This window comes from Malania oleifera, chromosome 4 (genome assembly GCF_029873635.1).
Source record: "Malania oleifera isolate guangnan ecotype guangnan chromosome 4, ASM2987363v1, whole genome shotgun sequence".
Taxonomy (NCBI): Eukaryota; Viridiplantae; Streptophyta; class Magnoliopsida; order Santalales; family Ximeniaceae; genus Malania; species Malania oleifera.
This window is the reverse complement of record NC_080420.1, coordinates 10981227-10993503: the sequence shown is the minus strand read 5'-3', so window position 1 is coordinate 10993503 and position 12277 is coordinate 10981227. Positions and strand designations below refer to the sequence as shown.

The 12277-nt window shown below is 36.1% G+C and overlaps 2 protein-coding genes across 5 annotated transcripts; both read right to left on the bottom strand.

Moving 5' to 3' along the window:
* Positions 1 to 761: 761 nt before the first annotated feature.
* On the bottom strand, positions 762 to 6533 carry LOC131153362 (cysteine-rich receptor-like protein kinase 25). Of its 4 annotated transcripts, none has more exons than XM_058105633.1 (7): positions 5279 to 6533; positions 3154 to 3291; positions 2863 to 2981; positions 2516 to 2726; positions 2105 to 2342; positions 1580 to 1730; positions 762 to 1420 (listed from the first exon to the last, which is right to left on the bottom strand). In XM_058105633.1, exons 1-7 carry the CDS (start codon positions 6147 to 6149, stop codon positions 1085 to 1087), a joined length of 2064 nt encoding a protein of 687 aa, XP_057961616.1. In that variant the 5' UTR covers positions 6150 to 6533; the 3' UTR covers positions 762 to 1084. The 4 variants fall into 4 exon arrangements, with proteins under 4 accessions (XP_057961616.1, XP_057961617.1, XP_057961614.1 ...); XM_058105634.1 differs by having other exon boundaries at positions 3154 to 3240; positions 5279 to 6317; XM_058105631.1 differs by having other exon boundaries at positions 762 to 1730; positions 5279 to 6342.
* Positions 6534 to 10364: 3831 nt separating this feature from the next.
* Positions 10365 to 11606, bottom strand: LOC131153679 (cysteine-rich receptor-like protein kinase 25). The gene is made up of 2 exons (XM_058106130.1): positions 11489 to 11606; positions 10365 to 11393 (listed from the first exon to the last, which is right to left on the bottom strand). Exons 1-2 carry the CDS (start codon positions 11604 to 11606, stop codon positions 10621 to 10623), a joined length of 891 nt encoding a protein of 296 aa, XP_057962113.1. The 3' UTR covers positions 10365 to 10620.
* Positions 11607 to 12277: the final 671 nt, after the last annotated feature.

The window sequence follows — 12277 nt, the reverse complement described above, 5'->3', positions numbered from 1 at the left end:
GATGAGACAATACTATTCATCGCCGAGTGCCTTCATGAGTTCGTCGATGAGGCCATTCGATTCGTCGACGAGACCTCTAAAATTTTCCTTGAAAAATTTATTCAATATAGAACTAATGTAGATGTATCATTCAAGAAATGCATGAGTCCTAAGGTATGTCTAGGTAATGATTAAGCTTCGAGTTATATCATATGACAATGTAAACACATTCAATTCTAAATACTCATTCCCATTGAAAATCATGAACTTGAAGTTTGCTTCATCATCCTTTCATTGCTCTAGTTCCATGAATTGCGCCAAGTGATATGGACTTTAGGTTCCTTGTGACTTCCATACAAGTTCACCGTTCGTGCATTTTAAATCATGATCATGTTCACAAATTCAATTGCACAGATCAAATACTAAGTGATTAGTCATTATCAAAATAGGATTGGACTTATAGAGTCAACAATTTTAATAAAGCTTAAGCAAATATTTTATCAATAAATATATTTGCATAGCTTGTTTATGAAAAATAGAAAATTTAGTATTTATCTAATTACAAAGTTAAGAGTCATATAAAGCACCAACTATTTCTGCTAATGGTTTCTCAGAAAACCACATTTCGAACATTTTACTCTAATTTTTTAGGTTTTATCTTTCATTTTAGCTAGTAAATCAAATAAGAAAAAGGTTGCAATTATAAATTATGCATCAAATTAAATAATTTTTGTCTAAGAGTTATCAGATCAAATAATAAAATCATGCTAAAGAAATAAATCTTGTAGGTAAAAAAAATATATTAATAGTTCTTTATCTCAAATATCACAATAACTCATGTCTATATTTTGAAGAACCATCCATTTTTATACAAAAGAAGATGCTAAAAAGGAATTTTGACTTTTAGAATAATGTAGAATATGTACTTACATACATACATTACTTTTTTTTAAAAAAATTTCAAATTATTGCCATTCACACGAATGAGCAAGTATTACAAAAGAGCAAATATTACAAACTTGCTAGCTACGACTATGAACTTAAATATAAATTTATTTATTAGCGCACTTAAATTTTATACATCATTTTTCTTAATTGCACTTTATTAACGAGGATAGGGTTCTGTAATTGAAGCTTCGTTTACAGAGCATGGCATGGTCTTGCTCTTTGATTCATCCGACTCTGCATCCGTTATAGCGAGCGATCCTGGTTGTGTCATACTATGAGGAACGAATGCAGGTTGCTGAGGCAGTGGTAGAGTAATAGTGAGGCTACCGAGCACAAGAACTACTGATTCCATCATGGGTCTAGCTGCAACATCTTCTTGAACGCATAGTAAACCGATATGGATGCATCTGAGGACTTCGTTTCTTGAGTAAGTTCCTCTCAATGTTGGATCCATCAACTCCAAGGGCACGCCATCCCTCCATAGTTTCCAGGCCTGCAACAAAAATTTATCAAAAATTAATTTTAGCATTGCTTTATTTTGAAAAAAAAAATAAACTATATTTATTACTTTGGTGGAGTCTACTAGATTTAATTCTAGAATTGTTTTACGTTTAGAAAATATGAAACTAAGGTGATGACGCAGAAATCTCACGTAGCTTATGAGGTCCTCAATGCAGCCCCCCTGATCAAAATAACTTATCTTCTTGCCACTTACGATCTCCAAAATTAAGACTCCAAAACTGTACACATCAGACTTCACGGAGAAATGCCCATGCATGGCATACTCTGGAGGCATGTAACCACTGCAAGCCAGCGCCATCAATTGAGAGCATTTAGTGAGATTGCATGAAACTTTTAAGATATTATTTATCTAATTAGGCATTTAATATCAATTATTATATAGTGCACAAAGCATATTCTAACACAACTAACAAAGAACAATTTGTTAAGATAAGTGCATTATAGGAACTGCAACATTAGTACCCCCAAAATTTCAATATTTTGATTTCAATCAAAAATGGATTTTTTAGTATCAACTTGAATTTTGGTTTCACTGCAAGCTATGAGTTAGGGTTGGCATTATTAATGAATTTCAATGAAATAATGGAATAAAATTAATGAATTTATTCACTAGTATTAAGGAAAAAATGGTGATAGCAAACCAAATTAAACTTACTATGTTCCCACAACGTTGGTCGTACTTCCTTGAGTTTGGTCTGCACCAAATATTCTTGCCATACCAAAATCTGAAATTTTTGCATTCATACCCCCATCCAACAAAATATTGCTAGCTTTGAGATCACGATGTATAATTCTAAGTCGAGAATCTGCATGAAGATAAAGAAGCCCTCGAGCAATTTCTCCAATAATCTTGTAACGTTTGGACCAATCCAATATTCCTTGTTTTTTAGGATCTGTATATAGGCAAAGCATCATGATATTTTGATTTAGCTCAGCAAAAAATTGAAGCTCAAAAGCACTTCACTCATGCAGCAAATTGTATGCAGCAATGAAATGCTTGAGAGCCATAATACATGAAATTAAAAACATAACACAAGAAAATGATAAGCGCAAAGATAAGTCATACCAAATAGAAAAATGTCGAGGCTTTTATTAGGAACAAATTCATAGACAAGTATCTTTTCTTCTCCTTCCAAGCAAAATCCCAGTAGCCTCACTAGATTTCTATGTTGTAGCTTGGCCAACAATACAACCTCATTCTTAAATTCTTCTGCACCTTGCCCAGAGGCTTTAGATAGCCTCTTTATAGCTATTTCTTGCCCATTAGGAAGCGTACCCTGAAATTTTTACAAATGACTCTTTTCATGAATTGTACCTATGAATTCCATTTAGTAGACATTTTTCATATGTGTCCAACGATCATGTTGATTTCCACACACACACATATATAACAATAATCTATGTATTGCATACCTTGTAGACTACGCCAAATCCGCCTTCACCAATCTTGTTATCATTAGAGAAGTTGTTTGTAGCAGCTTTAATTGTAACAAAGTCAAATTGCAAGGACTCTATTGTAGCAATTTCACTCCCTGATGTTCAATTAGAAAGTTCTTATATGTTATATTTGTAAGTGCATGCATGGCATTGGAACTATATTTACAAGAGTAGTTTTTCAATCAAAATTGAGCTAATCAATTAAAAAAGCATTTGGATTAATTGATCATTGAAAGAACAAAAACAAAATAAAAGAATTTCACATACCACTTTCTTGACGTACAACCTTGCTTTTCTTCTTTGGTTTCTTACACCAAATATAGTATAATAAAGGGAAAATCAGCGCACAAACACCTATTGGAACAGCAATGGCGATAATTGTTTTGGATGAAATATTATTTTTTTCTGCATTAAAACAAAATGATGAGAATCAACTTCTATCTTGGATAAATACAAATGTATTACTTTATTAACTATAGGACGTTAATTATGTAGTGAATGCATTTGCATCGAATTGATATAAGATCTTTAGTTGCATTTTGCTACACACATGTAAAACCTATGAAACATTCATGCACTTTTCTCACCAAATCACAATTCGTCTAACTTTTGGACACCGCCATCTATTTCACTGATGACAATACAACTGATTAGGTGTAGTGGTACGATCATCCATAGTAACAAGAAAAAATAGGTCATAGGGAGAAGCCTTAAGCAGCTTCTGGAATTTATAACATTGCAAAATTGCAAAGGATGGCAGTGTGGCGATTTCTCAAGTTCTTTATTTTTCTCTTGACTATAGGTGGTCACCAAGATGTAAACGATGAGGTTGAGTATGATTTTTGTTGTCAGCACACAATTTTTGTTGTCAGCACACACACACACATACATGACATGCAATAATTCACGCCAATGGGCCTACACGTACATGAGAGCAGATAATGAGGCTCTACTAATGGGTACTGCTAGCCTTACTAGATTGCTTGTAGCCACTCATATCCCACTCCAATGCTGTCAATATATTTTGAACTTGCATGGGACCAAAGGGAGAGAATTCATTTGACAAATTCAAGTGGCATGGGTCCAAAAAAACACCCACATCGAGATGGGTTTGTTTGTAACAATTAGAGAAAACAATAATTTTTGCATCCATTCGCTAAAATGGTATGCAGATTAAGAAGAGGAAAATTATCATGTGCAATTAAAGTGCCAGTGACAATTTGAAATTTTCATCATCTCTTGTTCTAAAGAATTTTTAAAATGCCATTTTACTTTTCTAGTTTTTAAATATTTATATACAACTAGAAAACTTTAGGTGTCATTGGGTTCTAGGATAAAAAATAAATAAATAAATAAATAAATAAATAATAATAATAATAATAATAATCTCATGAATTGAAAATTCAAGAATCTCATTCCTGAAAATGAGATTGCAATTTATGAAAATGTTTTTATTTTATTTGCATTCCAACTAAAATTTCAAAGGGTACAAAATATTCATTTAGTGTTTGATTCAACTTATGAATTCGAAGATTTTAATATATTACACACACATGTATGTATGTTTGTATGTATATATATATATATGTGTGTGTGTGTGTGTGTATGAAATAGTAATATTTAAAGAATAATTATATTTTCAATGTAAAATTCTATCAACAAAACATACCCCTTACTTGCGCACACTAAATTGAAGTATGAGCCTTCTAAGACATGATATGTGATGGTAAGCATATATTTCAATCATAATTTTGTTTAAGAAAACTAAGTCAAAGGATTTTTTAGAAATTTATATTCTGAAAATCACCTGTGTTGTATTCGAGACTTGAGAGTATGGATTTTGATTTTTAAAATTAGATTTCCATGAATTTGAACGAAATTTAATACAATTTTATGTTATATTTTGTTCAAATCTCTACAAATCTAATTTCAAGGCTCCCTTGCATATAAAATTAGGTAGCATTTGGGGTGAATTTTCAATTGTGTTATATGTCTCACATGGCAGGGAATAGAACCTTTATGTTTCCCTATAAAAAAGATTCATCTTTTATTAAAATCTCCTATTTCTATCTATTTATGAGACAACTATCTGTTCCTATCAGTTCCTATTTCTATCTATTGATGAGACAACTATCTATTCTTGATCAAATAGAAGGGCCAAATTCAAGTGTATTATATGAAAAAATTATAGAATATGTCTATCTTAATTAGAGTGAATCACATTCATCAAAAGACATCAACTCATTAGGTAACAGACATCAACAAAATGGACACACCAATACATGGATTGGCAGACACTATAATTTCTCATGCCCCTGTGGAGCAGGGACTTCTAGGTGATATAATTTAGTCCGCAAACTCTTTTGCGAAAATTAATTAAATTGAAGTTTACCTCCTGGGCTTGTAACAGCAACCGGGGGAGGAAGACTAGTGATGATTGGCGCAGGGGAAGGTGCAGGTGCCGCACCCACGCTCTCGTTATAAAACGGGTAAACTTCGAACCTCACATAACAGCTGGGCATCAGGACCCTTCCCCCTTGCTTCCCGCCGCAGCAACCGGGGAGCCTCGATGCGGCTACTTCCAAACACCGACTGCAATCGGACGACGACAGATCCGGCGTGCACTGCGCCAGTGTGTGAAGCTTCTGAAACCCCGAGAAGGCGGCTTCTGCAGTCGCAAACTTCTCCGGAGGAGTTCGGTCCGTCGCCGCACGCGTCACTATCTTGCTCATCGTGTCGGCCAGCAACTGCGCAAACCGATTCGGCTCCGTGATGTTCCCTGTATTTAGCATCTCGACGCTGGGCTCTTGTTCGCTAGTGGAGAAGATATATCGGTCGGAGTAACGCACCAGGCACTCGTCGTACCAGATCACGGCACTTCTTACCCTCGCGCAAGTCCTGCGGATATATGGGCCGGCTGCGGCGACGCACTCTTGGCAGACATCAGTGGTGACGTCGCCGCGGCAGAGGGAGAGGCCATAGACCGTGGCGGAAGCGGAGCCGTTGGGGCGGCCGCCGACGGTCAAATTCCGGAAGGGCCTGTTGCGCGTGGAGTTGGAGGAGGAAAGAGAAGAGAGGAGGGAATTGAGATTGGATTCGTAGGTGCTGTTTGGAGAGAATTCAGTTGCGTTTTTGGCGTCGCTGCCACATATCTGGTAGACGTAGGTGGGAGTGGGTTGGGCGCAGGGGAGGAGGAGAAGAAAGGACAGAAAAAGAAACAGAGAGGAGGGCGTGGAGACGGCAGTAGGAGTGGAAGGTGGCATCTCGGAGCTGATTACCGGCAGCTACTAGTCAGTTCGCCGGCACTTGTTAAATGGGCTTCTAGCTGCCGTGTGTTTTGGCCTTGGGTAGTATATGTGAACAACAATGTAGGAGCCAGGAGGTGACGATGGGGTCACGGTGGCCAAAGGGGCAAGGACTTCCAACTTCTTGCAAGGACTTTCGGGTTGACTGACTTACTGTTGAACATGACAGGTCGACGCATTAAGTAAATAGGTTTGTTTGATGTGTGGCCTGAGAAGTCAAGAAACCCAAGGACCACCAGCAACGAGTGAGTTGGAACGCTTTAGTCATCATGTGAACTCAAAAACAGTAACTAAAATAAAATAAAATTGGAGGAAGGAACAAAAATCTGTAAACTCAAAAGCATTTGGCAAACCAATGGTAAGCGCATTAATAGCATTTGCAATTTCTTAAAAGATAAATATTTTAAAAAATTAATTTTATCCTTTTGAAAACTATAAAGGGTAAATGACAGTCACGCCTTAGTTTTCCCACCATCATAAATTTCTTCTCATCCTTATTATCTTATAAAAGGGCACCCCTCCCTCTCATTTGAATAAACATACATATAGCATATTTTTATATAAATATTATATGCTTGAAGTGAGGAGCATATACAAAGGATTAAAGAAGATGAGAGAGAGAGAGAGATACTTTGTACAAAGTCGGCTCCAAACCATCTTATAATTCCTTCCATGATAGTGAAATTTTGATCTCATCTACTCGTAGAGTAGGCATAGCTGAATCACGTAAATTTCAATCTCGTCTCTATTTATTTATTTTCTTATTTATTTTTTTACATATTTTATAACACGTTATCAGCACGAAACTCTAATTAATTGACATATTTCTTTAATTCTTATTTAATTTACGAGACTTTAGCTGACTGACATATTTCTACCTATTTATACCACTTTTATGGTCAGTTTTATTTCTATACCACTTATATATATAAACTATCAATTTGCAGAAGAGATGGTAAAATAATCTTCCTAAAGACGTTATATATTTAATTGTAGAAGACATGATAAGATATACCTCGGGAAGAGATTATATATGTTTGAATCTTCCACATATATATATATATATATATATATATATATATATATAAAATCTCTAGAAGAGATAGTCCTCCTAAAGAGGCAATATATTTAAATCACACATCTATATATTTAATCTCCCGAAGAGATTAACCTCTTGAAGAGACAATATATTTAAATATTTCATCTACATATTTAATCTCGCAAAGAGATAGAGCTCTTGAATAGGTTATTTATCTAATATCCAAAAGAGATGGTAAATATTTACCTCATGAAGAGAGTATATTTTTAACCTCCCGAAGCGATGTTAAATTCAACTTTCTGAAGAGGTGAAACATTTATCCTCTAGATAAAAAAGTATACTTAACCTCCGAAAGAAGTGGTAAATTATTACCCATATTAATATTGTAAATTGGAATCATACTCGTGGAGAGTACAAATTGAGAAAAATAAAATAATGTTCTTGAAGAAACATATGTAAGTACCCTAGAATGATGGAATTAATATTATATTATTATCGCAGTTTTATTTCAACTTTTACATTCTATTTTTACAAATTGTCTTATTGTTAATTTATTTACATGTCAAACAAAAGTAAAATTAAATTTGTTCAACTTTAACATCAAATGTAATAATTATATATCAAATTTATTTTATGCCAAAATCCATCTAAATACAATGAAATTGGGAAAATACTATTTTAGATGTAAATATCGTATCCTTGTAGTATCGCGTAAAAGTCATGATCTTCCTTATGCATGTATGTATGATAGTGCGTGGAAGGTGCATGGAGTGGGCGGTTTATTAAGAAAATAGTATATATTATTGTATATATAATCATACATGGGCTCAAATGTATCTGCCTCTTTTACTTTGTATTCAGCTCATCATCTAATTAATAATTCTTCTCTCTCATGAATGTTATCTATCTCTAATTGTTTTCTCTCTCATATATTTTTATTATCATTGTATTTATAGAATAGATACAATAACTGAATACCTCACTGTCAAAGACTCATTTATCCTATGAAAATTTTTTAAAGGATATATTTGACCATCAGGTTTTACAAAAAGCTCGATATGAATGGTATGCTTCACAAATCTACCTTTTTATCAATATCTCCCAAAAATAATTTTTATAAATAAATATTTTGGAGAACTTAGGGTTTGAGTTCAAATCATTTTATGCAAGAATACCAAATAAGATCTTTTAAAAAAATCTTGAATCTTATGTAGACCTAAGTTCTTACTATCAAATAACTTGTAAGATTAAATTTTTGAATAAAAAATATGATTTTGAATATTTCAAAGATTTAAACAATATTTTTCAAACACTTTTTGCACCAATGAGATAGATCTCTTTGGATAAAAACATAACTTTGAATATCATAAGGATTAAAACTTTAGAATACTATTCCTAAAAGATTTTTCAAATAAATAACTATGGGAAAATAAGTTTCTTACTCCCAAAAAGATTTTTAGATAAATAATGGAGAAGACGATTGATTAATAAAAATTAAAAGTTCAATAAAATATTTTTCCAAACCTCAAGATCAAACCAGATTTAGCAGAAGTTGTACGTATATTTGCTCAGATCTTGTATATGCGAATGCCTAGACAAATGAGACTTCTTTGGAGTGCAGACAATGACTTAGCAATTCGTTCAAAGCTTTCAAGAGATAGCCCAAAAAAAAAAAAAAAGTGGTGCTCTAGGGTTTATAGATTGTTTTTATAAGTGTTCTCAACCCTAGATTAAATCCCAGCCATTGGATCATTTAAAAATAAAAGTTTTCGTCCATGTCCGCACTAAAACGTGAATCAGCGCCCCGACCTTTGTCGACAAATGGGTACTTTTGTCGATGGGTGTACAACACTCGTTCATCGACGAGGCCATGAGTTCGTCGATGAGAGCACTGTGTGAACTTTATGGGCTCTCTGTATTTTTTCATCAATGAGACAACACTATTCATCACCGAGTGCCTTCATGAGTTCGTCGATGAGGCCATTCGATTCGTTGAGGAGACCTCTAAAATTTGCCTCGAAAAATTTATTCAACCTAGAACTAATGTAGATGTATCATTCATGAAATGCATGAGTCGTAAGGTCTGTCTAGATAATGATTGAGCTTCGAGTTATATATATGACAACGTAAATACATTCAATTCTAAATATTCATTCCCATTGATGATCTTGAACTTGAAGTTTGCTTCATCATCCTTTCATTCTTTTAGTTCTATGGATTGCGCCAAGTGATATGTACTTTAGGTTCCTTGTGGCTTCCATACAAGTTCACCATTCGTGGATTCTAAATCAAGGTTTCCTCAATTCAATATCAGTATTCCCAAAAACTATACTGAACTACATATAAATTTCTAAATCAAATACTATATATTTAATAATTAACTTTTTCTGAAAATTTCTGACTTAATCTATCCCCTTACTTGTTTTCTAAGAAACCTGCTGAAAACCCTAAACCATGCCTGCGGGGTTCAAAACTTCAAACCCTAAAATTACATTATCCCTAGTTCAATCAACTCAACCCCAGTATATTTACCATCTAATATGTTTCCTAGGTCCACATAATCCAAATAATCATTTAAATCCTAAAATAACTCACTAATCCTGATTTTGGGATTATGCCCAAGGACCTTAAATCAACATTCTGCTCCGATTAGATTGTAGAGAATCACCCCATGAACCCCGTGGTAGCTTCTGATCGTCAAAACGGGCTTTAACAGAGCGAGAATCAAAGAGAGAAGGAAGGGGGTTCTGTAGGGTTTTAGAGAGAGAGAGAGAGAGAGAGAGAGAGAGAGAGAGAGAGAGAGAGAGAGAGAGATTTTGTTTGATTAAAACAAATGAAGTTCACATCCCCCTATAAAATCAACAATGTAGACAAAATCATCGAGGATTTTTTGTGGCCCTCACCAAACCGTCAATGATTCTTTTATTTTCTTATTAATTAATTTTTACGGGTCTCTACATTTTTGGTAGAAACTAAAGCTACCACGTACAAGTTCAAGCGGTTCTTGGACTTAGTTTTTGTCTTGAGTTGTTAGACAGAAGTTGGTCCCAACCTAATGTGCCAAGGTCAAGGTGGAGCAACGGGTTTATGTTTTCAGTTTTCTCCTAAGGGGCATATATTCTCCAAGGTGTAGATTGTTGCGATATGTGGCTCATATATTGATTGGAATGCATGTACAATAAGAAAACATGGAAGAAAACAATGGTTGAAGTTTGCAGGAGGAATCCGTCGACGATTTGGCCCAGATTTAGGGAAACAGTTGTTGGTTCTAAAACTATTTCTTTAACTGTTTGCTCTTGGTATTAAACCGTAGATGGTATATAAGAACCCGACCCGTGAGATGTGGAATAAATAAATAATAAAAGGGTAAAACAGTAATTTGAGCAGGTTTCATCGACAAAGCCAATGATCTCGTGATGAAGACCCTTCTATTGTTGGCTTCCCGCCGCAGCAACTGGGGAGCGTCGATGTGGCTACTTGCAAACACCGATTGCAATCGGACGACGACAGATCCGGCGTGCACTGCGCCAGTGTGTAAAGCTTCTGAAACCCCGAGAAGGCGGCTTCTGCAGTCGCAAACTTCTCCGGAGGAGTTCGGTCCGTCGCCGCACGCGTCACTATCTTGCTCATTGTGTCGGCCAGCAACTGTGCAAACCGATTCGGCTCCGTGATGTTCCCCGTATTTAGCATAGCGATGTTGGGCTCTTGGTCACTAGTGGAGAAGATATATCGGTCGGAGTAACGCACCAGACACTCTTCGAACCAGATCACCGCACTTCTTACCCTCGCGCAGGTCCGGACGACATATGGGCCGGCACCGGCGACGCACTCTTGGCAGACATCCGTGGTGACGTCGCCGCGGCAGAGGGAGAGACCATAGACCGTGGCGGAAGCCGAGCCGTTGGGGCGGCCGGCGACGGTCAAATTCCGGAAGGGCCTGTTGCGGGTGGAGTTGGAGGAGTAAAGAGAAGAGAGAAGGGAATTGAGATTGGATTGGTAGGTGCTGTTTGGAGAGAATTCAGTTGCGTTTTTGCGGTCGCTGCCACATATCTGGTAGACGTAGGTGGGATTGGGCGCAGGGGAGGAGGAGAAGAAAGGACAGAAAAAGAAACAGAGAGGAGGGTGTGGAGACGGCAGTAGGAGTGGAAGGTGGCATCTCGGAGCTGATTACCGGCAGCTACTAGTCAGTTCGCCGGCACTTGTTAAATGGGCTTCTAGCTGCCGTGTGTTTTGGCCTTGGGTAGTACATGTGAACAACAATGTAGGAGCCAGGGCGTGAGGATGGGGTCACGGTGGCCAAAGGGGCAAGGACTTCCAACTTCTTGCAGGACTTTCGGGTTGACTGACTTACTGTTGAACATGACAGGTCGACGCATTAAGTAAATAGGTTTGTTTGATGTGTGGCCTAAGAAGTCAAGAAACCAAGGACCACCAGCAACGAGTGAGTTGGAATTCTTTAGTCATCATGTGAACTCAAAAACGGTAAAAAAAAAAAAATTGAAGGAACAAAAATTGTAAACCCCAAAGCATTTGGCAACCTCATGAAGAGAGTATATTTTTAACCTCTCGAAGCGATGTTAAATTCAACCTCTGGAAGAGGTGAAACATTTATCCTCCACATAAGAAAGTATACTTAACCTCCGGAAGAAGTGGTAAATTGTTACCCATATTAATATTATAAATTGGAATCATACTCTTAAAGAGTACAAATTGAGAAAAATAAAATAATATTCTTAAAGAAACATACGTAAGTACCCCGGAATGATGGAATTAATATTATATCATTTAAATCCTAAAATAACTCACTTATCTTGATTTTGGGATTTTGCCCAAGGACCTTAAATCAACATTATGCTCTGATTAGATTGTAGAGAATCACCCCATGAACCCCGTGGTAGCTTCTGATAGTCAAAACGAGCTTTAACGGAGCAAGAATCGAAGAGAGAATGAAGGGGGTTCCGTAGGGTTTTAGGGAGAGAGAGAGAGAGAGAGATTTTGTTTGATTAAAATAAATGAAGTTCGCATCCCCCTATAAAATCAACATTGT

Excerpts from the sequence above, each read along its gene's own strand:
- LOC131153362 (XM_058105631.1), bottom strand. The coding sequence starts at position 6,149 with ATGCCACCTTCCACTCCTACTGCCGTCTCCACGCCCTCCTCTCTGTTT. Across the intron at positions 2,343-2,515 it reads CCTCGACATTTTTCTATTTG|ATCCTAAAAAACAAGGAATA; the intron begins GTATGACTTATC and ends GCCTATATACAG. Across the intron at positions 1,731-2,104 it reads ACCAACGTTGTGGGAACATA|TGGTTACATGCCTCCAGAGT; the intron begins GTAAGTTTAATT and ends GCTGGCTTGCAG.
- LOC131153679 (XM_058106130.1), bottom strand. The coding sequence starts at position 11,606 with ATGCGTCGACCTGTCATGTTCAACAGTAAGTCAGTCAACCCGAAAGTC. Across the intron at positions 11,394-11,488 it reads CACGCCCTGGCTCCTACATT|CTCCGAGATGCCACCTTCCA; the intron begins GTTGTTCACATG and ends GCCGGTAATCAG.